Here is a 27,759-nt window from a genome sequence, read left to right as displayed (position 1 = left end):
GCTTACACCACAATTTAGTGTTTTCATAGACTTCTTTAACTCTTCTCTTTATAGAATACAATTTATAAAACAATGGGATACTATTGCCTGATTAGATGGCAACATTTAAGTGACCTTGCTGATCTTAAAAAGCTAAAAATACAGTAGTTGGAGCTGATTAGTGCTTAGAAAGAGGCCACAAAAAATGCATGGCATCCCATTATCTAGGGAATCAGAAAGCATCTTGGAAACAATTAATGGGAAACCACTCCCATATTTTTAAGAAAATTATACCGATATTCATGAAATCACCAAATTATGTTAAAGTGAAGGAACCTATCAGTAATAAGTCTGAGAAGGTAATAAAAATTGCAATATATCAAAATCAAACATGTCTTGTGGCTTTTTCCTAATTAAAGACACCAAATGGGAAGTCAAACAATTTCAAGACTTCAACTCATTATTTGGCAATTTTTAATTATCCTTTCCATTAATTGCCAATAAGTTTTAGCTTCACTTACACACTTGGTCTTGTCTGAGCTCTCAAATGTGATATTTGCTCGGTCAATGTAGATGTTGACTTCTGAACTGACCCCGAAGACAGGCACGTAGAATTAGGGGCAATTATTGTAGCAGATAAGACAGGTGGTGGCAGTGGTGGAAGAGGTGGATTAATACTCTAAAAATAAAATATTTTAAAAGTGAAATTAAATTTTAGTACCAATATTCAGATATAATATTTACTGGCACAACATATATACTCCAGAACTGAATTGCACCAACAATAACCTTACTTTGCCGCATCCTGGCAGATCATACTTAGACAAAGAGTTGCATTTTTTTTACCCTGAGAACAACAGGTATGTTATTTTGAGACAATGAACAAATTCAAAATGCTAGTATGATCCTAAAGTATAAAAACTGTCATTGCCTAGATCCAGTTGAACCTATTAAATGTTAGTCAGGACATACCAAGCTAAAAATCACATGAAGCTAGTCAAAAATAGGCACCATCTTGACAGCTGGAAGAATCAGATGAGGATAATGTAAGCCCCCCAGCCCCTCCACCCATCAAGTACTGAAAACAGCAGAGCAGAGATATTTTATGAAGCTCCTAGCCAAGCAAGGGAGTAAATCTCTTGAATGGGGACAATTAGCTGCATCTTAATTTAACAGTCAGCCCTGACCCATCTTGTTTTGCTCTTGCATGACATTTGTGTGAACCCTACCCCTTAAATTCTGCCCTCTTGACTGGCTGACAACTTTGACCTGGCTCTTAGAACCTTGGACTGATTTTGAAATATTCTTCTCGGTGGTTATATTAAAAGCAAACCATTCAGGCAAGCATATATCAAAGTCTTTGTTTTGGCTTGCACACTTCGACTGTTATCTCTTGATCTTAGTAAACAGTGAACTACCATAGCAATTACTATATGTAAGCAAATAAGTATTTGAAACTAGAAGCAGAATAAAAATTCAAAGCAAGCTCATGGCATAAATCCAAAAAGCATTCAACATATGATTGCCTTTTTCAAAATATATTTAGAAGCCATGATTGATTTTGAAACCTTTCAACTTTTGAAAGTTAAGGTATATAAGAAATGTCAGTCTAATTTGCCCCTATTTTATTTTACTTTTAGTTTTTTAAAGATGGTTTCCTATGAAGGTTCAATAGTGTCAGGGAGTGAGGATGTGGTCCCCCCTCTCTCCTCCCTCTGTAGTAGTTAAGGGCAAATAATTAGTAAATGATGCTAAATGAGTAGTGATGAGAGGAAAAAGAAAAGAGGATGAAAGAGATATAGGAAAAGATGGAGAAAGAGTGAAAGACTGACCTGGAGATGCAAAGGGATGTTGCACAGTTGTTGCCAAGTAGTAGTAGAAACAGTGGAGCAGAAGTAGTGATGGAAACTGCTGCTTCCTGGGTTGCTGTAGCTGCTGGGAACAAACTACCAATGTGAGGGCTGCCATCAAATATTGTGTGGTTGGGTAATGGAAAATATGTGGACACTGCTAGGCCAGAAAGTAGAGGACCCAAAGATATGCTAGGAAAGGGCACTGAGTAAATGCAACAGTAAGAAAAATCTTGTGGAGCTAATATTGGAGGAGTTCAGGGATTCAGACCCAGATCAGCTCAGAAAATCAATTCCATGAAAGACCAAAACAACACATTACTGAGATAGGCTATAATAATAGAAACTTGAACATTTCATTGTGCTGCACTTCCTTCTCCTTCTTATGGTTGTATGAATTAGGGAAATGTTTACCTTACAATAAACATTTGTGAATGTTGTCTTGTTTCCTAGGGCTTAAAGAATGCTTCAACCTCTTTTACCTAGGTAAAAGTGCTTGCATATTTCTTTCAAAGTCATATATCTTAATTTCTATTAGAAGAGAGTACTTAAAAACCCATGATGCCAGTAAGAAGCTGAATGGTACGTATGTGAGAAGTACTCCTAGCCAGGTCAATCACACTGCAGTCTCAAGGTAGTATGAGTGGCAGTAGAAATCAAATAGAAAAAAATATGATAAACACATCATTGCAAGACTGAAAGGGAAGAGCTATGATAAAAGGCAGGAACTGAGAAACACTGCTCAATCACAGTGAGAGTACAGAAAAGTAGGGTCCTGATGGGAGAGATCTGAATGGGTGAATGTATTGGTGACAGGAGTAGTACAATTCTAGACTTCTGTCCCACTGGAGTAAAGGTAGTCCTCAACTTACAACAGTTAATTTAGTGACCATCTGAAGTTACAAAGGCACTGAAAAAAGTGACAACCATTTTTCACACTTACGCAGCATCCCCATGCTCATGTGATTTACATTCAGATGCTTGTCAACTGACTCACATTTATGATGATTGCAATGTCCAGGAGTCATGTGATCGCCTTTTGCAACCTTCCTATCAGCAAAGTCAATGGGGAAGCCAGATTCATTTAACAACTGTGTTATTAATTTAATAACTGCAGTGATTCACTTAACAAACATGGCAAGAAAAGTTGTAAAATTATGCAAAATTCACTTAAGAAATTTTTCATTTAGCAACATAAATTTTGGTCTCAATTGTGGTCGTAAGTTGCAGACTATCTGTATTTGGTGTGAAATGGTCAATAGCTGCTCAGTTGGGGAAAGGCGAAATGCAGCTGGGATGTGGAGGATCATATAGCCACAACTGCAAATTGAAGAAATTGCAGTAGAAGGCATTGAACAGGAAAAGGAGAATTGTAAATCAGTACTGTTTTCAGGTTCTGGCCAATCTGGCTATTTCCTGAATTCAGATAACTAGATTGCTGAATCCTTTGGTTTCAAATGTTGTTGCTAATGCTTGGTCATATATAATGGTTAGATTTGGTGATAGATGAATGTGCAGGTCTGATCTGATGCAGAATCTGGAAGAACTTTAGATGATTTAGGAACTCGATACTGAAGAGTGATAGTGGCAGAAAACAAAGAGTGAATGTGATTGAACAGAGCAGCATATCCATATTTGAGAGTATTTGGTAACAATATGTGCAACAAAACACAATTGTATTTATTAAAACGTTTGTATGTACAGGTAGTCCTCTAGTTACAAATGTAATGGAGCCTGCCCATTCCATTCATAACCCGAGGATTCATAGGAGTGAATCTTGTACCTTGAACACGAACACTTCCTCCTTTTGCCCACACATTCACTAATCGAATGTGAGGCTCTTTAAGTGCACATGAGGTATTTCATGGTGGGGAAGGCCATGGGCCTAGTGATGAAACAGACCACATGAGTAAGACCACCCAAGGCTCCCCGACCCACTGAAACACCTCATGCTCCGCACAATTGCTCCCCCCCCCCAATCTGTTACACCGGGTTACTTACCATGTGAAGATCTAGCTAGCTGTCTCTTCTAGCAAGTTTGCCGCAAAATGTGCAATGTGCCAGGCAAGGCCTGTGCAGGCCTAAACTGAGTGTTGGAAGGTTGGGCCTGCTGCTCCAAACCCATTTTAGCCTGCAATGTGCCGGGTGAGGCCTGCGCAGGCCTCAATGAAGCTCCATTTTGGCAGGCAAACTGCTGGCTGAGGCCTGTGCACGCATAAATGGAGCATCAGAGGGGCTGGCCCGCCCTTCCAAACCTCCATTTTGGCCTGCAATGTGCCAGGCAAGGCCTGTGCAGGCTTAAACAGAGTGTCGGAGGGGTGAGATGTTAGACTTCAGCAACAGAGGATGACAAATGAATTAGATAACCCAAATCCCTTTTAGATGAGATCCAGATCTTGGCATCAGAGTGAAATGGTACAAAATGACTTATGGTGGGATCTGGATGGAAGTTTTTTTTGGTCATATTAAACCTCTCTGCAGTATTTAGTAACTATGAAAATATCCTTCTGGGCCATCTGTGACAATTTGAAGTACCAGTTCACAGTAATTCTGAAATAGGCAGTTCTCATCAGTCATTACTGAGGAGGGACATTGAATCTTATTGTACATCTTCATTAAACTACTGAGGGAAGTTATTCAGTTTGAAATGAAGTATCATTAATGTTCCAGTGAGAGTCAACATATATTGCCACTCAAAAAAGGAAATGTTGTGTTATTTGCCATTAGAAACAGATGAATTAGATGACATAAAAAAAGTTAAAATTCCAGCAAGATCTTGTTCATAAGAGGAGAGTCACCTTTGGCTTTACTCCAATTTCAAGGTTAATTCTGGACAGGGTCACCCTCCCCTGAAGGAGCAGGTTTATTACTTGGGAGTTATCTTGGACTACTAGCTCCTGTTCAAGCAGATGCCAATGAAGTCAGTGTTGTTCAGCTCAACTGAGAATCTCTACAGACTTTTAGCTATACAATTTGGGATGGAGTAGGAGTAGAAATGGATTTTCAGAAAAATTGCAGACTATAGGAACCAGGAGCACTATTCAGGTGATCCTGAGGACATGGATAAGCCTCCAAGTGCTTCAACGATCCTCTAAAATTACTAACTGTCTGCAAGGAATATAAATATAAATCCTTCTATTCCCCACTATCCTGTCAGAGATGAAGAAGCTTCTTGGATAAGAAGTGAAATGTCTTCAAAAGAAAAAACAAGAAAGTCCGGTTGTCTCCTGAAAAAAGCATCTTTGGGACAACCATGATCTGAATGACCAAGAATCTCTATAGACATTTAGCTGTACAATTTGGGATGAACACCCTTTGAATGGTGTGGGAGTAGGAATGGATTTCCAGAAAAATTGCAGACTACAGGAACTAGAAGCACTACTCAGGTGATCTCTTCACGCCAAAATCAACTGTCACGCACTCGCTTCTGGCTTGAAACCACACCTTGCAAACTCTGAGGGAAACAGCGATCTTCCTGAGAGCTTTGCAGCCCCAGCGCTATGTTCCTGACAATAACCGCAGGGTTACCACCCTTGGGCTTGTCACTGGGGCAACCTCCAGCAATCCGCTCGAAAGGGAAGCGTGGGAGCCGCTCCGCTGCCTAATACAAGCTGACAGGAAAAAAGCCTCTGTCGCTTTAAAACGGCCATCCCATCCGTGCGGCTAGCTCCGCGGCGTGGGACAAAGCTCTTTGCTTAATACAAGCACTCCCCCTGCCTGCAAGATCTTAAGAATGGCAGGAGATGAAATATGAAAGTTTTAGAAATAGCCAATTAGTAAGAAGAACATTATAATCAGAAATACAACCACACGTCCAGCCTAGAACTGGCCGTGGCTAAAACTGGTGAAGAGCAGCAAGGAGGAAGGGGCCCAAACTGCAAAAGGGGCCCAAACCAAGTACAGAGTATATATGCATGCTTATACTTTTCAAAGGTCTGATATTGTTTTATATACAATCCTTGTTTTATTGATTGCATGTAATATTCTAATTTTCTGAGATGGTGGATTTGGGGTTTTCATGAGCTGTACGCCATAATCATCACAATTATGACAAATCATGGCTTGAACTATCTTGCTTTGCATGTAATGAGTCTTATCTTATATATTAGTTTCACCTTTTAAGTTGCATTACTGAAATAAATGAACGTTTTCACGATATTCTAATTTTTCGAGTTTCACCTGTATAACTGGGGTTCAAAACGGCACTAAATGTGGAATAGTGAATCAGCAATTTGAATTTGAGGAGGGGGAAACTGAGGAAGATGAGGACATTAGCCACCTCAAATCAAATCCAATTAATAGAGGACAACGACTAGCTAAGTTGCCTCATAGTGACTGGCAGGCTAAATTGCCCCAAAATGACTGTATAGGATGTGGGTGAAATCACCTCAGGTGCAACTGCCGTTTTAAAACAGCCACCTGTCGGCATTGTGGAAAGAAGGGGCATATTGCTGTTTGTTGGTCAGTTCTTCCTGCTAATACCTCAAAAGATAAAAAAGCAAATAAAAAGTATGACAGCCCTGTTGGGTGGCGCAGAAATACATGTTTCTAAGTTGACAATGATCAATGAGAGGCAGAGGAAGTCAGTAACGCATCATTCTCAATGAAGAAATCAAAAAAATTTATGTGGGAATCCCCGATGGGTTCCAGCCATTATTACTCAAATAACAGGATGGACGGCTATAGCGCCACCATATCGATCAGCTGCGGCGCCGCTCAGCATGTGCAGATTCGGCCATCGAGGACGCTCCAGTTGACAACAAAACATAAATCTACACGAATATAAAATATCCATATCCACTATATATTTCAACCCACCACTGTTGCACATATCTCCCATGATACCAATCTCACTATTTATAGTTTTAGATGAACAAGTGACAAGCTGAAAACTGAAGGCAGGTTCCAATATTGGAAATACAATGGGACTGGTTGATAATACTAACTAAGACTGTGAGAATGTCCTGCAAACTTTACATCATATTATGACATAATGTCCCCTCAGAAGGTTCCATTCCATTCCATTTATTAGACTTGTATGCCGCCCTATTCCCCGGAGGGACTCAGGGCGGTGAAATTTGAGGTTCCCTGGATCCCTGCAAGAACTACATAATCACACTTCTATCCAAAGGCTAAATGATCTAGATATCAGGCCATAGGCTAAGCCACTCTAGTAATTCTCATGAATAATTTAAATTTATTCATAATTTTGTTCTTTGGATTGTGCTTTTTTAAAAATAATTTTCTGTTCTGGTCAGTGGTGAAATTCAATTTTTTTTACTACCGGTTCTGTGGGCATGGCTTGGTGGGCATGGCAGCGAAAGGATACTGCAAAATCTCCATTCCCACCCCACTCCTGGGGGAAGGATATTGCAAAATCTTCATTCTCACCCCACACTGGGACCAGCCAGAGGTGGTATTTGCCGGTTCTCCAAACTACTCAAAATTTCCGCTGCTGGTTCTCCAGAACACCTGGTTCTGGTGTTTTGCATTTTCATACACATTTTATATGCTGTTTTTGTGGATTTATTTACTTATTTATTAATATTGTATTCTGTTATACCATATGAGAGAGAGAGAGAGAGAGGAAGGGAAAAAGAGAAAAAGAGAAGGGGGGATGCATTTATTTCTAGTTTAGGGTTTCTGTTATCATATGGTAACATTTTTCAGTTGTATTTAACATCATTTATGTCTTATTTGCAACCTGCACTGAAATATCTACTGTACTTATGAAAAATACATTATTAGTAGGGTCACATACTAATTCAGAAAAATATGCACCTAGAGCAGTTTAATAACGCTCAATTTTATTGTCAGAACTGCCACCTTGCACTTTGCATTTGCTTGATGCCAGTCTGCCAGGAGTTTGGGAGTTCAGGGACCTGAATGGGAGGAGGAAAAGTTCACTATTCGCTGTATCTTCTGGAGACACAACCTCAAGGTCAGATAGCTGGAAACAGCATGTAGGTATATACTAGCTAGCCCCAGTTAGAGATTGTTCCCAAAACAAGTCATTTCAATAAGATGGACAATGGGAGACCAGTGATGGGAACGTATTTGGGGGGAGATAAACTTGGGGATTTTGGTGCACTAATTTCAGTTCTGGTTTTGCTTTACTGCATTCTGCTTGACCTTTAGTAAACTATATCTTTCTTTCTCACTAAATGGAGTCCAGAATCATTCTTACTTAAAGGCTTAAGCTGAGGGAGGACTGACATTTATTTTTATTTTAAGTCAATGATATCATGTGGACAAGCCTGATTTTTATTAGCCTAGATTGGCAATAGACAGCCTTTTGCTCTCCTATACTGCATGTACATTATGTGATAGTTTTGCCTATTACCGGGATGGTGAACCTGTGGCACGTGTGCCACAGGTGGCACGCAGAGCCATTTGTCAAGGCACACTAGGCATTGCCCTGTCAGCTGGCCAGCGCATATGCACGTGCTGACCAGTAGAGTTCAGCCTTTTTTAAAGCCATTTTTCGCTCTCCCCAGACTCCAGAGGCTTTATAGGAGCCTGGGGAGGGCGAAAACAGCCTCCCACCCCCGGAGACTTCAGGAGCTGCAAAAAACCAGCCCTATGGGCAAAGTGGAAGTTTGGGAACAGACTTCCGGTTTGTTCGTAGGGCCATTTTTAGTCCTCCAGAGCCTTCAGGGAAGTCACCTGAAGGTCCCTGAAGGCTCCAGAGGGCCTCTGGGGGGCTGTTTTCGCCCTCCCCAGGCTCCTATAAAGCCTCTGGAGCCTGGAGAGGGCGAAAAAGCATGCAAAAAATGGAGGAGAGCGCCTATCATACGCGCATACGCACTGGGAGGGTCATGTATTGCATTATGGGTGCGGCACGCCCATACACAACCCCCCTCCGCTCCCCCCGCTTATAGCATGCGAGCAAAAAAAAGTTTGCCATCGCTGGTCTATTAGGTCAATAGGAAGTTAAAGAAATTTCAAGGTTACCACTTATACATAAATACATTATTTTGGGCTTGTCATGACTAATCTAACATATATGAATAGAAACGTTTGTTCTATTTAATTTCTGTATGTATTTCTTTTAATTTTTACATGAAATTGCATAGTTTTTAATGTTCATTTCACTTAATGTATATGTATTTCTTAATATGTACATTTTAGCAAATGATGTTTCCTAAAATATTTTATGCATATTTTATTATTTTATATTTTCCTTATGGGAAAAATGTGTTTAGTATTCATAGTTTTTTGTACTCATCGTGCCTCCAGGAACCAATTAACTATGAGTACTGCAGTACCACTGTAGGTCCAGAAGATATATTTTCTAGAATTCAAAGTGCCAAGTGAGATAAAATTCCATAACTACTATTCTAATTTCTGTGAAATGATACTTACACTTACAGCAAAAGCAGCTTGATAAGCGACTTCAGGTGGAAAGGTAAATGAATGTCCTGTTGTTACTGGACTGCTGGGTGGTGGGGTTACAATTAGTCCTGTGGTACTAATGTGAACCTATTAATAGTAGATACATTAAACATAATTAATGTCCCATCCAGAAAATCCATTCATTCCACAAGTGAACAAAGTAAAATACTTTTACAACAAAATATTACTTTTATATTTAATATAAATTATTTCTAGTCTTAAATTTATATGCATTTCAAGTACAAATATGTAATACAAATGTTACTGTTAATACATTTGATTGTTTATTAGATTTATTAATATTATTAATAAATAATAACAAGTCATCGTATCCATTTTTGTTAATTTTAATGTTTGAATTCTTAATATATATTTTTTTTAACACTCTAATTGTTTTATATTGTATCTTATAATATTGTAAACTGTATATTGGGAAAACAAAATGACCATTTCATAAATGCATGGCAAAACATAGGAGAACAAACCCATGAGGACAAGATTCAGCAGTCCATCTGCACTTAAAAGACAAAAGACAAAAGCCTGAAAACAGCAAAATCCACATTTTGGACAGAGGACTGCTGGTTTGAAAGAAGGGTAAAAGAGGTCATCTATGTCAAAATTGAACAGCCCTCTCTCAACAAAGGGGAAAGGATACAACATCTATCTCTTGTCTACAACACAATTTTTTCAACAGTTCCAAGAAGGCTCCACACCAGTGGTGGTTTGCAGGCGGTACGACCCGGTACGGGTGACCGGAGCCTGCCCAGAGCATCGGGTACCATTCCGGTACAGTGCTCCAGAGGGCCCACCCGCCCGCCCAAGCTCCTTACCTGTCCTTTAAGCCTTCGGCGCTTCCACACATGCGCATAGTGCGTATGGAGTCTGCGCAATGCTCTGGAGCATCGCGGAGGCTTGCAGAGGAGTCGCAGGCATGTACGATGCATGTGCACGATGCCGGGGCCATTCAAACCATACCGGTTGGAATGGGATCCGGAACCCACCACTGCTCCACACCCATTTGCACTATTTAGGTGACCCTGACGACGCACATGCACCTCAATGACTCTCCAAAGGAATGCAAATGACCAGCTGTCTGCAAGGTGTATAAATCCTTCCATTCCTCCCCCCCCCATCCAGTCAGAGCTGAAGAAGCTTCTTAGATGAGAAGCAAAACGTCTTCAAAGAAAAACAAGAAAGTCCAGTTGCCTCTTGAAAAAGCACCTTTGGGACAACTATGGCCTGGATGACTGTGAATCTCCATAGACAAGAACAGCCATCTTCAGATAACAATACTTAATAATTCAAGATTATATTCAATAAATAAGATTTGCTTATTTTAATACAATTATAAAAATATTTAGATCAATAATTATACCCCATTTATTTTGACAATATTTTAAACTGTCATTTAAAAAGCCATGATATACCTTCGTTTCTACTTATATTATAATTACCTGAGAAGGTGCACTACAAGAAAGGCCTGAAAGCTCAGTTATCCGTGCTGCAGCAGTTGGATTACTGGAGCTGATGAGAACAGGAGGGCTGATTTCCATTGAATGACGATTCTGAGACAACTGTGAAGCCTTATTGGACATGGTAAGGGAAGTAAAAGAATGGCGTTTTTTGGTATTCTTCTTCACATCAGTATGCTTTTGAACTGAATTGCAATGGGATGTACCAGAGGTGCCTTCTCCAGAATCTACTGTAGAAACTGATGGTTTGTCTAGTTCAATAAGATGTTTTGCTGTTGAGTTAAACTGCAAGACAATAAATATAAATATTAATCCTATGATTTGATTAAAATAAAAATTGTGTTAGTTCCATTGTAATTACATATTGTGGGTTAAGTTTTATTTTTGTATCAATCCTGAATGTTTTGTAATTCATTACATTTGGCTGCTCTATGTATGTATATGTGAGAAGAGAAGAAATAGAATCTTTATTCTCTTCTTCACTGACTGCTTAATAATATTGAAAAAAAATCTATGAAGTAAATTACTGCAGTCATACTTATACCTCTTTGGGATCACAGCTAAAGTAATATTTATGCTTAATTATATCACAAAGTACAGCCACATATTACTTGATTTATAATCATAGAAAACAGGATTCAAGTTGGTATGGGGTCTACTTAACTAATATGTACCTCTAATCTTATGGGGTGCAGATAGATGCAGAAAAAGGCAATTTTATCTGCAATTAAATCTGTTTAAATTATCAGAAATTTACTTATTAAATAGACTTTTAAAGAAATCAAAATTAACAATAGACTTCCAGGAAAAAATAAATATATATAAACCACAAACATAAAGGCAAAGGCTGCCAGTTATCTGTAAACTTCAACCTCTTTATTGCCCGTTATAAACTTAGAGGAAGACTATAAAAAGGTATAGTACCAACGCCCCTTTAAACATTTTTTTCCCCAAAAGTCAATTTATTACTGTAAAAATGTGAAAGTTAGCAGATAAAGAAGCTGGAACAGATTTATGCCAAAACTGCAATATTTTCCTTATTATCTAACATACCAAGACTGTTAATTTAAAGGCAACATGCCAGGCAACTGTGGGACTTGCATTATTCTCCCTCAAAGAAGTCATGTTAATCATTAGTATTCTAAATTATTAAGATTAGATTTTAACTATCAGTATGAAACTATTTGTCTTTCACACCTTTAGCTAATGAACTTCTTACATTACAACCCCCCAGGGCTGTGTGCTCTCTCCACTTCTCTTCTCTCTATATATCAATGACTGCATCTCAAAAGAACCACCTGTTAAAGTACTGAAATTTGTAGGTGATGCAACAGTGACTGACCTCATTTGAGGCAACAACGAATCTGAATACAGATGGGAAGTTGAACAACTAGCCTTGCGGTGGAACCAGAACAATCTTGAATTAAGCACATTCAAAACCACAGAAATGATGGTAGGAGAAACCCTCCTATACTAACACCTCTTATAATACTAGAAAACACAGTATCAACAGTAGAGACCTTCAAGTTTCTAGGTTCCATCATATCTCAAGACTTAAAATGGACACCTAACATTAAAAACATCATAAAAAAGCACAACAAAGAATGTTCTTTCTGCGCCAACTCAGAAAGTTCAGACTGCCCAAGGAGCTGTTGATATAGTTCTACAGGGGAATTATTGAGTCTGTCATCTGTATAACTGTCTGGTTTGGCTTTACAACCAAACAAGACGGACACAGACTTCAATGGATAATTAGAACTGCAGAAAAAACAATTGTTACCAACCTGCTTTCCATTGAGGACCTGTATACTGCACGAGTCAAAAAGAGGGTTGTGAAAATATCTACAGACCCCTCACATCCTGGACATAAATTGTTTCGACTTCTACCCTCAAAACAACACTATAGGGCAATGCATACCAGAACAACTAGACACAAGGACAGCTTTTCCCCAAATGCCATCACTCTGCTAAACAACTAATTCCCACAACACTGCCAAACTATTTACTAAGACTGCATTACTATTATTCTCATCCATCTTATTACCTATCTTGTTTCTACTTATGACTATAATCTTGTTGCTGTATCTTTACAATTTACCATATTTTTCAGAATATGACACACTTTCTCCCCCCCATCCCTAAAAGAGGGTGAAAATTTGGGTGCACCTTATATACCTAATGTAGCCCCGCCCAGCCTTCTGCCTCTGCACATCATCATTTAGACCTGTTCCAGGCTGCAGGGATTGCAATTGCCCCCCCCCCCCGTGACGGCTTGCATCTTTGGCCTCTGCGCCTTGTGTTTTCACCTCTGAACGCTCCATTTGAGACCCATTCAAGGCTGAGGAGATTGCCAGAGCACATTGCCGGCGATCACCGCCAATTGCCACCTCTGCACGCCCCATTTTTGGCCTCTGCACATCGCATTTTCAGGCAGCGATCAGCAGCGATGTGCTTTAGCAATCTCCACAGCTTATGCACTGAAGACAAATTCCTTATGAGTTTGCAAAAATTAACAATCCTTCTTCATTACTTAATAAATTACATAACAGGTGCTGAAAATTTCTTAATCAATAAAATTCACTAGCAGCATTTATAAATTAAAATGTTAAGGTTGTATTGGGCATAATATTTTCTTTCTATTTTTTAAGCTTGATTTTATTAAACTTGCCTATTCACCATGACAACCTAACAAGATTTCCTTTTTATTAAAAGTACTGTATAATCACATTTAATCACAATCTAAACTGTATTTACTCGGGTTTCCCCCAAAATAAGACTGGGTCTTATTTTCTTTTGGGCCCAAAAATAAGCACTAAGGTTTATTTTCGGGGATGTCTTATTTTTTCCCATGTACAGGAAGCCCATTTCTTGTGCTTGCTCGCGTGCACATGGTGCCCTAGTGCTGCTGCCATGAGGCAGGGGGATGTAGCTGTCTCACACGTCCCACACCAGCTTATCTCAGGGCCCCTGCAGCCAGGCTACCCATGCCCTGATACCTGCCTCACCTTGCAGAGGTGGCTACAGCAGCCCCATCCAGAAAGACCCTGTGTGACCACCAGCCCACTTCTTCTGCTTGCTCGTGGCCACAACGGAGTAGGAGGCTGAGCAATACACCAGTGCTGTGACTAGGTGAGGCGTGGAGCTGCTCTACATGCCATGCACTGGCTTATCTCAGGGGCCCTGCAGCCAGGCCATCTACACCCCAACACATGCCTCGCCTTGCAGTCATGACATCAACAACAGCACACACTCCGCCTCCTGCTTCATTGCAGTTGCGAGCAAGCAGAAGTGGGCCTGCAGCCAAGTGGGCTCCTGCTGCACATGGCTGTTGATGCTGCTGCCATGCGGCAGTTGTTGGGGCATGGATGGCCTGGCTGCGGAGGCCCTGAGGCAAGCCAGTAAGAGGTGCATGAGGTGGCTCCACGCCCCCCCCCCCCGGCCTTGTAGCCACAACCAGATGGAATGGGTGGCCGGCTGGTTGCGCAGGCTCTTAAGTAGGACTTATCTGGGGCGGAGGGGGGGGGGGCTTATATTATGTGCACACATAAAAAACATCTAGGTCTTTTCACAATAGGTCTTATTTTTGGGACAATAATGCAGTGTTCAGTAATAAACTGCATTAGTCCCCTATAATACCCCAAATTTCTTCCTTCAGAGTGAATCTGCTATAGCAGTTTTCATTTCAGCAATAAATATGAAAAATCAAACTTCTGAAAAATCAGAACTGCACAGAGCAACAATGTCTTGTTTTATTTTCATTTGTGACTGGGCAAACTACTGCCAAAAAAGATAAAGGTAAGCTTTTCTAACCCATAATTTGGTTGGAAATTTTGCTAAGGATGTGAATACTGTAATTTAAACTAAGGCTAAAACATTAAGTCTCATTTAAAGAGCACTATTATGAACCATTCATTACAGCAGGGATAATACTGGCCAGATTATATATGTTAGAATTGAATATAACTCTAAACAACTCATTCCTAGGAAATTTAGCCAACTTCATAAGTATTCAGTATTTATTATGACATGTGTTTAAAATATTCTGAATACTGAAAATTACCGTGCAAATGTGTTAATATTCAAATGTTACTAATAATCACTTTTACAATATTTTATTATTTCCTGATAAAGTGGTGAGCATAGAGTATATGTTTGTCATATAGATGACTGAGATTTGATTTCTTGATGAGAAGCTAAAGGGAGTTCAGTGATAATGCCTAGGGCAGTTCATAGATAAGAGCCTAGGTTTGAACTCTGTTTCTTCAGTGAGATGCTGTTTAATTTTAATAATCAACTCATATGAACTTTAGTAATCAACCTACAATCATAATGAAGACTGCCCATTATGGTTGCAGATGGTGATGGCCTTTAAGCAAGATGGCCTTGTTTTACAACTCCCACCCTGTTCTCCCTGAAGGTGCTCAATTTATGGGTCATTAAACAAAGCATAGGGGTCTTTAGAGGTGGGAAAAGAACCGGGAGGAGGCTTTCCTGCCCTGGGACTCCCAAGGCCTCTGCTATCCTGTCATACCCATGCTTCCCTCCCTGCTTCTTGGGATACTCCCCAACCAATCACCCATTGGGCAGGTACTTTTTGAAGATCTCCAGAGCTTTTCTTAGTGCTGTGCAGACCACTTTAGGGAAGCAAAATAGATTGGTTCATTTCTAGGTTACATGACAGCTTCCCGGAAGCAGCTGCCATTTCAGTGCGATGTGTGAATGCTGAAAATGGTGGCCTCTTCCGGAAGACAGCCATAAAGTCCAGATAAAAGTGGCCTGCCCTCCTTCTCCAACATAGTTTTATAAGGCATTGGTAAGATGACACTTGGAATATTACAAGTTTTGGTCACCAAAATAAAAAAAAAGGATGAGACTCCGGAAAGGATGCTATCTGGTTTTGATCTGCCTCACTCTGTCTGAACAAAATTGAACAAAGTAGATGTGATACTGGAAAAACTGCCTCTGCTCTGTATGGATGGAAAGAGGATGGAAGGAGTCTGCTTAACTATGAAACATATTGTGAAAGATTGCCCGCAACATGCATTCTCTGGTTCCCTAAAAAAACCGCACAAAGCAATGCCAAAGTCGATCACCTGGACATTTGAATTAGACATCCAGATGAAGCCACTGCCATATTCCCATAAAAGTTTTGTATATAATTATATGGATTGCATATATATATGTTTATTTCTCTTCTGTCATGTTCTCATCATATGCTAAATAAATAATAATAGATTCAATTTGCTAAAAAATGTGTTCTTTGATTAACATTTAATTTTTTTCTATTCATCTATGCAATCCAAAGTAAAAGAATTTTAGGATAAAGTGTGTTTGTGTGTGTATTCACATTAATTCAACATTAAAGAAACTTAAGATTCTTTCACCTCAACATAAGATATAGGAAATATTCCAATTCTGTCAGCCAACATTCCTTCAGCCCAATTTTCATCTACTCGGCGAATCACAGTAAGAGTATCATCCTGGATGTAAAGAAGAAAATAAAAAGTAGGAAAGTTTCCAAGTTCTAATTAAACATTTTTCCCCTGGCATTCAGACTAGAGAGATTTTTAAAAAGTCAACTTGCATATTCGCAGATGAAAATTTCTTTCAATAGTATGCTCCTATTATTAAGAATTTGAAAAGCATTCCAGGAGCTAACCAATCATCAAATGAAATAATTGCTGAGAAACAGCAACTCAACTGCTTTTTTTCAGCATTAGAGTACAGATCTCAATATATCTGAATTCTATGTTATGTATTCTTAGTTGTTTTTATGCACATATACAACATTTAGATACCAATTGTTCAATGTATGTACATGCAATATTTTTAGGATTTAATGAACTAGGAAATGTCAATGATAAAGACACTAAGAAAACTTCGAACACAGAACAGGGATATTTTGGCTTTTAAGAGATTGCTAGCTTTCATATCTCAGCATCATTTATCATTCGTTTTACTGTATGGGGCTCCTGAGAGTATTTTGTTTAAATTATATTTGTAGGATCACAAAATAAATAAATCAGAAGCCTACCTGGCCCAACACAATATTGATTCTAAAAGGCTCCTGGTATAAGTATGCCTGGACAATGAAAAAATTCTAGCAAGCAAACTAACAGTTTCCTAAACAAAATATACTGCACACAGCAAAGGACATACTGTAAGTATTTATTTACATATTTCACAAAAAAACATATCACAAATTCTTGTACGTACAGCAGTGTTAATCTTGGAAATGGAAAATGAGGTTCAAATACTATTTCTCCAAGATAATTTAAAGTTATATTTTAAATTTAAAATAAATATAACTTTGATTTTCTTCAGAAAAAAGTTAATAGTAAGATGAAAAATTATAACAACATTTGATAGATGGTAATTTTGTAGACTAACAAGTATTTCAACATTGCTGAGACTATGAAAATATAACTATAAAATTTTACCTTTGAAAAGGGTAAACAATCCTTGTCAGCTTCCTTGTCCTTAACTTCAAAGTCATAAAGTGCTTTGCACTGAGGTGGAGGTTGAGGTAATGGTTTAATTATCTGGACAAAATTGGTAGGAAAAAATCCATGGATACCATTAACTTCTCCATGATACCAATTTTCATCAACTTGCCGACGTAATATGATGATGTCACCTTTGTTGAATTTAAGATCTCCAGGCTCTTTTCCCTCATAGTTATATAATGCTTTGGCACAAGGTAACTGAGGTACACCCTACAGAAACAAATCAAGTACATTTTAGTCACAAAATGTAAATAACCTACCCACATCTAAACAGAGGCAAACCAATTAATAAGGCTAAACCATAGGTCATGTATAGGAATGCTTGAACAATACATATTGTGGTAATTATAGTTTTAATTTAGCTATCAATAGTTATAATTTTCCCACCAACTATTCTTTAAAAAAATACACAAGTATATTATCTAAATCAGGGAACCTCAAACCACGGCTTGCGGGCCAGATCCAGCCCACTGACACAATTTATCCGGTCCGCTCAGTGGTGGAATTCAGCCCCGCACCTGTCACTCCTCGCATGGCTGGGTTTTCCCGGCTGACGGGAACCTTGGAAAGAGGCGCCTCATCTGCCACCACTGCCAGAGGGAATGGGGGGTGGCCAGGGACTCCACAGCTGACGCTCCAAGAAATAGGCATGGCGGCAGTGGCACTCGCATCAGCAGCAGGCAGAGGGGCGGGGGTGGGTGAAGCACGTGATGCGGATCACACACCTGCTCCATCCCATGTGGCTGGGACAAGGCATGTGGTTGCCCAACACATCCAGCCTGCAGGACCTCATTCCTCTCCCCTGTGCCTCTGCCTTCAGCTACTGCTCCCACTGTGGGCAAAGACAAGGTGAGTAGGGTGTGGGACAACTGCTGCCTACTCCCTCCCATCTCTTTTGGCTTGCGGTTGGAGATCATGTCATCACTGGTCATCTCCTTGGCCCCCACGCGGATCTTGCCCTTGGCTGCGCGTGAAGTGTGTTCCCCTCATACACCTGATTGCAGTGGTGGGTGCATGAGAGGGGTGCTTTGCCAGCAAGCCCTGTAGGAAATGGGGGAAAGTGTGGCACTTGCCCACTTGTGCAGAAGGAAGCCTGACTATTCACGAGCCATGCCTTCCCGGAATTTGGCTGCAACCCTCCCTCTCCAGTAGCAGAGACACCGCCTGCTCCCTAGTTGGCTTGCTTCTCACCAGCCCCACTTTGCCAACAGATACACAAGCTCCGAACAGTGATGCGGAGGGGGGGGGGGTGCAAGGCAGAAGGCTGCCTTCAGTCCAGGGAAGGGACCTCAGGAGGAACTGCGTCAATCAGTCAGCGCCCCCAAAGCACTGTGGAGCTCACGCAGGTCCATTAGGCCAGTGCTATCACGGAGGAAAAGCAGCCAGCTAGAAAGGCTGAGTAGAGGTGGTAAAAGTACACCTATTCCAGCAGGCAGAAGGCGGCCACTGCGAGCAGGGAAAGCTCAATTCCCATCGGCGCTATGACTGCCCAAGCCCAGCCAGGATTGTGTTCCTTTCCCTCCCCCCGCATCTCTGCTGGGCCTGGGCTTTTCTGTTCTGGCTTTCCACACTCACAGTGGCTGCAGCCTAATGGACCTGCGCAAGCTGCTGAGAGCCTCGGTACTGTGCTAGGAGAATGCACCTTTCTAACTGGCCTATTCTCCACCTTTGGGCTATGCGGGTCTGCCGAGTGGCGGCAGCATTATTTCATTTTATGAGACTAAATCTTAACATTTATTTCTTTTAGATATTTATATGAATGACACCATAGTAATCATATGTTACTGGTGCTGTTTGTACAAGAAAGCAGTGATGAAAGTGTTCACTACTTTCAAGCATATACATCCTTCATACCTAAGGGGAAAAGGCAGTCATAATAGTACAACCAATACTTTTTTACAGGTATATGATATCAAAGTATTAGAAAAAGGATGAGGCTTCAACTATGATGTTGCTGCTGTTATTTTACTTGTTTTAATACTTATATGGATATTGGTAGGCCAACACTATAAATAATCACTCAATAATCAAAAATGAGAAGAAAAAGCATGAATTAAATTTCTCAATTTCAAAGAAACTAGTCTGAGCATACCTATGAAGACATATAACAATTAACTTCTGTAAAAGATTCTTATTGGTTATATATTATTTGAGAAGTTAGACTTTAAAAGGCTATACATTATTTTTTTTTCTGAAAGAAGTATTGCAACATGTGATGTGAACATGGTCCCATTTTACACATTTACTATGAACAATAATTTAATATCAGCTAAACATATCCTTTGTTTACATCACTTAATCATAATATAATAAAAATGAAATAGCACTTTCTGTTTGCAAATATAGGAATAAATTATTAGTGTTCCAGAACAGATTCCAAATAGTGAAATAGTCAGCACTATTTATTTTTCTCTAAAGAATTTGAAAAAGTTGGATCCTTTAATTATTTGCACAGAATGCTAAAACACTTTAAAACACTTGAGTTTTTTAGAAATACATAGCATTTATATAAACAGGATACAGGTAAATGGATGTTTCTTGGGCTTCTCCAACATGTTGTCAGGAGAATCCTGGAAGTTGAAGACCACACATATTAAAGTTGCCAAAGCTGAGAAACACTGGTTAAATCAACTACTTTTGATTCTTAGAACTGCTATTTTAAAGCATATATATATATATATATATATATATATATATATATATATATATATATATATGTGTGTGTGTGTGTGTGTGTGTGTGTGTGTGTGTGTGTGTGTGTGTGTGTGTGTGTGTGTGTGTGTGTGTGTGTGTGTGGTGTGTGTGTGTGTGGTGTGTGGTGTGTGTGTGGTGTGTGTGTGGTGTGTGTGTATGTATGTACATATATATACATACATACATACATACACACACACACACACACACACACACACACACATAACAAAGAAAAATACCTCTGTCCTTTGTGGGCAATCTTGAATACTTGTAGAAGGCTCAAGAGCATAAATAAATGTCTTTAACATGAGTCTTTCTGAAAGACTCACAACTTAGATACAAGGCAGGTAAAAAGTAAAATACATCCAAATATAATATTAAAAAAACATTTTTAAATGTCATATTTATCAGGTTTTGCCTAGCACTGGAATTACATTGTTTAGACAAATTACAATGAAATAAAGATAGACAAATTACATCAGGTGTTTATCTATATTACATTAGATTACAATTCCCATACCCCTGATCCACCTCACGCTAGTGGGAATTTAAGGCAGTTGTAATCCAACACCTCACATTGCTTACCTCTGCACTATAATATTAAAAGGATCTTACAGCTTTTGAATCTTTTCCTTTTCTTAGCAACTAGTTGCATCTCTGTGGGGAGCCAATCTCTACAAGAATGTAATAGTCTTATGTTCTAAGTATGGGAAAGTCAAGGAACTAAACAAAAATACTTTAAATACTTGAGTGCTTTTAAGTCTTTGTTCACTCCTTATATTATTTGAACTATTTTTCAGTCTAACTACAATGCATTCTTCAAAACTGATGAAGCACTTAATCACTGCACAGCAAATTCAAACTATACCCAGAGGCATTGCATATGCAAATATTACTGGATGGGAGATAAACCTTTTTAAGGAATCTAATCTGACCTGCCACTAAGCAAAAATAAATTTATATAAATCATCTTATGAAATTATATTTTCAATTAATTTCTGAATAAAGTTGAAATAAATAACTACTTTGATACATTCAGGGATATGAATTGCCATGAAATTAAGTCAGGCCTCAGTATAAGAATATAAGTATTGACTATTCATACTGAATGGAACTGAAAACATTGAAATCCTTAAATGGAACTATACAACTTTAATGGAATGGTTCGGATATAAGTTTTTTTTCTAAATTTAAAAGAATAAGTGGATATATATGAAAAACTAATTAACATTCTTTGTTATCTAGAACAAGAAAAAGGGAGAAATTTTGTTGCTCTTGCATTCTAAGTATCTCTGTTGTGTGACAGTAAATTTAAAGACTTTGTTGGCTGACTGGATTCCTCAACTGTTCTAGAGAAAAATCTGAAATGTCTTTAGTCACCAGGAATTGAAAGGCAGGAATCTAACAAACATATATTTTTAGTTTAAACAATTAAAGCCAAGAAAAAACAACTGCAGTTAGCAGTTTGGCTAGTTGGCAAGGTATAATATTAAGAACTGAAGTTTTGCACAAATACCATTTGAAAGCATACATTTTAATTTTAATTGTATTTATATGGAAAACATTGGGGTTAGGAAAAAAAGTAGTCCTTAACTCCTAGTAGCTTCCCATAAAGTGGCAAAAAGTTTTGAATTTCCAATTCTTCCTATAACCTTGATATTTCTTAGAGGTCTTCAATTTCAGGCCTAAATCTGTTGTGTTTCCAAAATTTGACAAATATTTTAGAACAGTAGCCTAAAAAAAAAGTGCGTACTCTCTCCCTCACCCATACATAAAAAGGATTCATAGGTTCTTACCAAAGCATTCTAACATTCTTTTCATTATTAAGCTTAACTATAGCAGTTCACTTATAACACTGGGGTTAAAAATTGAAATGCAAAAGGTGGAAGAACAGCTGTCCAAAGCATCCTCCGTTCAGGGAGAGAAAGCAGACAGAAGAAACAATGCATTCCTATGCTAAAGAAACAGCATTTTTTAATCAACTACCAGTAAATGTTATTTAGGAAGGAATATATTGGTGATAATGTAATCCAGGGATATTAATCTAATACAGGCAATTGCTTATTCTGTAGGGGCAAATGACAAGGAATAAACATCATGCAAATGTCACAACTCAAATATTTGTGTCTGATTTTGGACCCATTAGATCACACAGGGTTGGCCTCCTCCGGGTTCCGTCTTCCAGCCAATGCCACCTGGCTACTACCCGGGGGAGGGCCTTATCTGTGGCAGCTCCGGCCCTCTGGAACGAACTCCCCGCAGGGATTCGGACCCTCACCTCTCTCCAGGCCTTCCGAAAAGCCGTCAAAACCTGGCTTTGCCGGCAGGCCTGGGGTTGATGAGTTCCCCTCCCCTCTCGACTTGTATGGTTGTGTGATTCTTGGTTATTTTAATTACTTGTATTCTGTTCTATGTTCCCCTTTTTCCCCTTTTGAGTTGTTCGCTGCCCTAAGTCCCTCCCGGAGAAGGGCGGCATACAAATAATAAAATTCAATTCAATTCAATTCAATTGTAAGTACCTAATGGCAGTATTTGCATGATGATATTGTGCTGTTGTCATTTTGGTATCATTTTGCTGTAGATGCTACCTATAAATATTTTGGATTACAGCTTCCAACAGTCGCTGTAGCACTGAGTGCAAGATCTACAAAGCAAGATGAAACTACAACATCGCCAGGAGATAGTCACTTTTCAACAATATAGACAAGGAAATCAATTCCATCAATAAATAATCAATTCCATTATAAATATTTTCTAAAGTTTAACCAAAATGTGTTTCCTTTAATTTTTACTTTTAGATTCTGCCATTGTTTTCAGAAGCAACAAAAAACTAGTGCAGTCAATGCTCCATGTGACACTCATATATTTAAATTTATGGTTAATTTTCTTTTCATTAAACTAAAATATTGCTGAATTTTTTTAGATGAGCCCTCTGAATGAATCATATCATAATTCTACTTTCCTTGGATTGTCAAACATCCCCAACATTTATATTTTTAGCATATTGGTCACTTACCCTAACAGGTGGACTTTGTGCTTGTACTCTCTGTTGCTGAACACTTTGAGAACTATTTAGGTCTTTTTGAATGCAATTAGCAGCAGTGCTAGTTTGGCCCCTTAATAAATTTGAGCATGTCATTAAATTAGTCAATTTCTGAGGCCTTTGTTTGATGCCATCTAGTAGTCGAACAAGCAAAATATTATTAGGAAGGTCATCAACATTGCAGTCTACTAATGTTCTACATTCAGGACAACGAAGCTCATTGCGTGAGCTCACAATGCCCAAGAGACATCTTTTACAAAATGTATGTTGACAAGGCAAGACTTTTGCAGAAGCATCCAGACGTTCTAAACAGACAGGGCACTCCAACAGATCCAATAAGACCGACTCATCCATTTTATTTAGTTAACTGAGAAATAATTCCTATTTCTGAACGTGTTAAGCAATTCATGTTATATCCATGCCTTTTTCACTCTTCTTTCTGAAAATTGAGAAAGGAAAAAAAAAAAAAGATCAATACAAAAGAAAATGAAGAATAGCATTCCAACACAGTAAAAAAATGTGTTTCTTTTGAGACAGCCTAACAAATCAATATCTTTAAAAACAAAAGTTTTTATAAATAAAAATACTTTAAGTGTTCTCGTTTAAAGTGCAGGCTTCATTGCTTTAATATTTATCTGGATACATGATATATTTTGGGAATACATTTCCATAATATTTTTTTATATCAACTTTCTCTACAGCTTCTATAATGACAAAATCTTGGGATGTAAAAGGAAAAATCTTATTAGTGCCTCCTTAACTGAAATAGCATCATTAGAAGGTATTGTTATGCCTTTCAACAGAGGAAGTCAGTATAATGGCCAAGATCACAATATCATTAATTTTCAAACTCTAAGTTTACACAGTCCACATTAATTACTGCTGCTAGCAATCTTCATTTCTATTCATATTTTCAAATATGGAATTTAAGTCATTTTCCTTTCTATAACAAAAAATAATGTAATATAAGCAGATATTTTTTTAAAAAACTGTACACAATATCTGAAAATTCAATGTAAATAGGAAAGCAATTATGAAAAAGAAACAGCTTGATCATCAAAATTTGGTATTAAAACAAAAAGACATCTATTACTAGAAGCAACATACTATAGTTAACAATTATCTCTTAAAATTCACATTGAAAATTTAGGGAAGCTATCAAACTTCCACCCAAGAGAAAAAGATAGTTTTGCTCTTGGAGACATTATGTAATACTCCAATAGGCATCAGCATGGGTTCTGGTGAGAATTCCAAGAGCAGTATTTAACAGAAAACTAAACACACTCAGCAAATGATTACTTTTTCATCAGTCTTGATAAAAAATAAATTATTGTCATTGGCAAGGCTACTTTAAATACATCCATTGTATAGATAGATATGTATTACTTAAATTATTTCGAGTTTTACATTGTAAAATTCATATATACACATGAGCCAATAACAGAAGGTTCCTAGCACAGGACAGTGGCAGCTAACATAGAGCAAGAGGATGATGCCTTAAGATTTTATGAGAAACATCAAATAGATACTTCACTAAGATACTTCACTAAGAGTTCACTCCAAGGCCAAATAATCTAGGGGAACATCTTTGAACTGCTTCCAATGCATATAGGAAAGATGTTAATATTTTATTTGGAGTGAAAACAAAACAACAGCAGCAATAATGGAACCAAATGTAACAGGATAAAAAGCCGTGCTTCAGAAAACCTGGACAGTGTAAATTAAACATTATGGCTTCCCGTACGTGTCTAGCTTGCGTTATAGTGATGTGCTGCTCAGTATACGACAGAGATCGTATCCCCATAAGCAAGAGGCGAGACAAGAAGACCCTGCCTTTTCTCGGGAAATACACGCTTTGCCAGGAGACCGCTGGAGGGCTAATGCGGTCTCTACCGAGGTTTAGTGGCTATGTCTCGCTACCAAAGGTGGAGGACCCAAGGTTGGAGTAGCTAATACAGACCTAGCCGCTGTGGAAAGAACTATCCCAGGGGAGCGTCCCCACGGCCATCGCGGAGCCTTACTGCGGCCCGACGCGAAACACCGCTGCCAGGTGCTAAGAGTCGGAAGACGCTATTTGCGCTCAACATGCCCTCCACTTCCCTTTCCCAGAACTTACCATCTCTGCGGCCGTTGGAGCGAGACGAAGAGTAGCCGCTTTCCCCTCAGCCTTCGCGTTTTCGCGCCTCTTTGTTCCCGCGAGGAGCCGCCGTCGCGCTCGCTCTCTCCACCCCAGTATAGAGGAGGCTCCTCTTTGCTTCTGTTCTTTCCGCTCCTCCCTATTTCCTTCCTTCCTTCCTAAAAGGGGGCTGAGGCGAGACCACCGCTCCGCCTCAAGGAAGGAGCCTGGCTCCGAGATGGAGGAGAGCGACCGCCAACAGGGCTCTCGGCGCTCAAGCAGTCCTGCCCACTTAGCTACTACTTCCTGGAACTCCCTCTTCCTTCGGCGGGAGGAGCACGGAGCGCCTCTCACACGCACGATTCCCGAGAGGGAGTCGACTGGAGGAGAGGAGAGTTCTTCCGAAGGAGTGCTGCTCCCTTTGGTAGACCAGCCGGCTCTCCCTTCCCTTAGAATATCTTGGCTTCAGTCGCTCCTGGCTAATGCCTGGCCCTGCATCCGGCCCATCTACTCTCCCACACATGTCCTTCAGGCCCTCGGCTCTCCCTTCCTCCATCCCTCCTCGGTATAGTGTCTCTTTAGTTGAAAATACTAAGGAATCTTTAATCAGTTTTCTTGGAAAGGTTTCCCCACATTTCTGGCTCAGCATGGATCGGGCAAGCTGACAGAGTCTGGAGAGACTTCAAGTGCACGGATCCAGGGAAGAAAAGACCTACCCCGCTTGCATGTAGAGCAGGTTCGGAAGATCGGGTGAAAAAACGGACGGATACACCAGTGCCAAGAAAGCTTCATATTACCACCAGTACTGTAAAAAAAAGGTGACCCTTAGTTAAAAAACAGGAGAGGTTCCAATGTAATATTAAGAAAAGGATCGAACTGCTTTGTGTAAGGGACCAAAAGGTATGAAAGATGCATGAATGGCCATATCAATACAGTATGTTATAATCCTGTTCAGTAGATTGCAAGAGAAACAGAAATCTAAATTCTGCGATGGTGTTATATGTGGAACAATACTGTGAGGCTTCTAGCAAACTCCCTTTATTAACATATTTGCTATGCCTTCCATTGTGGTTGTGGAATGGTGATTCCCCGGTGGGAGGCAGTAATGCAACAAATCAGCCCCTTGCCCCCCTCCCCCAACAGAGTGCCGCTGTGCTTTGTTTTTCCCACACTTTCTTGTGGCTTGATAGTACCTTTGCCACATCCCCACAATTGTTTGTTTTTAAATAATTAAAGGAAGAATAAGGAAAGGATGCTGGCTAGCTGACATTTTAGTGCTCCTCTTGGCCAGCTGGTGGGAGTGCTGGGCAGCTTAAGGAAGCAAAACTGAAAACATTTGCAGTATAACACACTGATACAAAGGGATTGGAAAATTGGGAAGTGACTGCTGGCCATATAGAAGAAACATTTGTTCAATGATGTGTATAAAATAATGGATTATTGCTCCCACCCCTGTAAAAAAAACTTTCAAGGTAATTACCAGTTCTTTTCTTGAATTAAACATAGGGGATTAGAACAAGTGTTCAATAAGTCTTTTTCAACCCTGGCAATTTTCAGCTGTATGGACTCCCAGAATATGCTTATCAATAAAATTACAAAATGTAGTTCCAACAAATCATGTTCGTAAAGAACTGTTTTTTATTTGTGAGTCTCTGCTCACCAATGAAATTTCAACGTTCCTTAATTCTATTCTCTCAAATTCAATGTTTTCCCTCATTTTTTAGTTTGAAATTTCTAGAAACCCTTTTAGATGTCAACTTGTGTTTCCTTTTCCTTTTTTTCCCTTTTGTTAAATATTTTTTCTGAATTTTCACTCTATTAGTATTAAGCATTGGTTACGACCAATTATATTTTCTTCATTGTGACAGACTTCTATTATCAGATGGATCCTTAAAACTCAATTTCTTATTTTAAATTATTCCCTTTTTTCCATCCTGTTTCTTACAGAATAACCCAAATTCAGTGTTATAGGTTTATGAAAAAATGATGTCTTGTAATGATTAAATTAAATCCATTTAGATCATATTTTTGTGCATATAATAGTCTTGCTGCTGCCAGCATATATAATAACAAAGTTCCAAATTTTTTCTCCAGATCTTTTTCCATTAAGCCTAAAAAGAAAAGTACTAGTTTTATTTTTATTTCTATTTTCAACATTTTCTGTATTAAAATAGGAAACATACTCCAATTTTTTTTGCTTTATCACATGTCCACCATAGATTGTAAAAAGTCCCCTCTTTACTTAATAATGACAAATCCTTTGATAAGACTGTCTTATCAAAGAAAAGAGAAATACTTCATAATGAGCTTCAAAAGTTAAGTCATACTCCAGATATCATCTTTAGCTGATTTCTACAATAATAGAACAATACAAAAAAAAATAAGTAACATCTGGGGGTTAAACTGGGAAATTTGCATTGACCATTACACAAAACTCTTTAGTATAACTGAAAGGCCAGGTTTTATGACCAGAGAGAAAATACACAATAGATTATGAATATCCAGTGGAACAGTTTCCTATTTTGCATACATGCTACTTTAGATCTTTCTTCATAAAACGTGATTTGCCATGTTGTGAATATGTGTTACTTGTGAGTGCAGAGAATGCTGTAAAGCACTATGGGGTAGTATATAAGTCTAAGTGCTATTGCTATTAATGTATCATAACATGTTATCCAAAGTAAATGTGACTCATACTCCTACA

At 38.9% G+C, this 27,759-nt stretch overlaps 1 protein-coding gene across 3 annotated transcripts in view; it reads right to left on the bottom strand.

Annotated features, from left to right (window-relative positions):
* Positions 1–25,336, bottom strand: part of SH3RF1 (SH3 domain containing ring finger 1) — a 31,602-nt gene extending 6,266 nt beyond the window's left edge. For 2 of the 3 annotated variants that reach the window (XM_014054167.2, XM_014054169.2), the window contains exons 1-7: positions 25,056–25,336; positions 22,913–23,378; positions 17,137–17,412; positions 16,081–16,176; positions 10,679–10,981; positions 9,195–9,311; positions 501–658 (exon numbers count right to left, since the gene is read on the bottom strand). In XM_014054167.2, coding sequence (XP_013909642.2) covers positions 501–658; positions 9,195–9,311; positions 10,679–10,981; positions 16,081–16,176; positions 17,137–17,412; positions 22,913–23,293 — 1,331 coding nt within the window. In that variant the 5' untranslated portion in view covers positions 23,294–23,378; positions 25,056–25,336. The remainder of the gene's footprint in view (positions 1–500; positions 659–9,194; positions 9,312–10,678; positions 10,982–16,080; positions 16,177–17,136; positions 17,413–22,912; positions 23,379–25,055) is intronic. The other variant, XM_014054168.2, reaches the window with a different exon arrangement.
* Positions 25,337–27,759: the final 2,423 nt, after the last annotated feature.

This window comes from Thamnophis sirtalis, unplaced genomic scaffold (assembly GCF_051295495.1).
Source record: "Thamnophis sirtalis isolate CommonGarterSnake01/CBP01778 unplaced genomic scaffold, rThaSir2_p1.2 scaffold_10, whole genome shotgun sequence".
NCBI lineage: Eukaryota > Metazoa > Chordata > Lepidosauria > Squamata > Natricidae > Thamnophis > Thamnophis sirtalis.
Note: the sequence above shows the minus strand (reverse complement) of the source record. Positions and strands in the feature narration are given on the sequence as shown.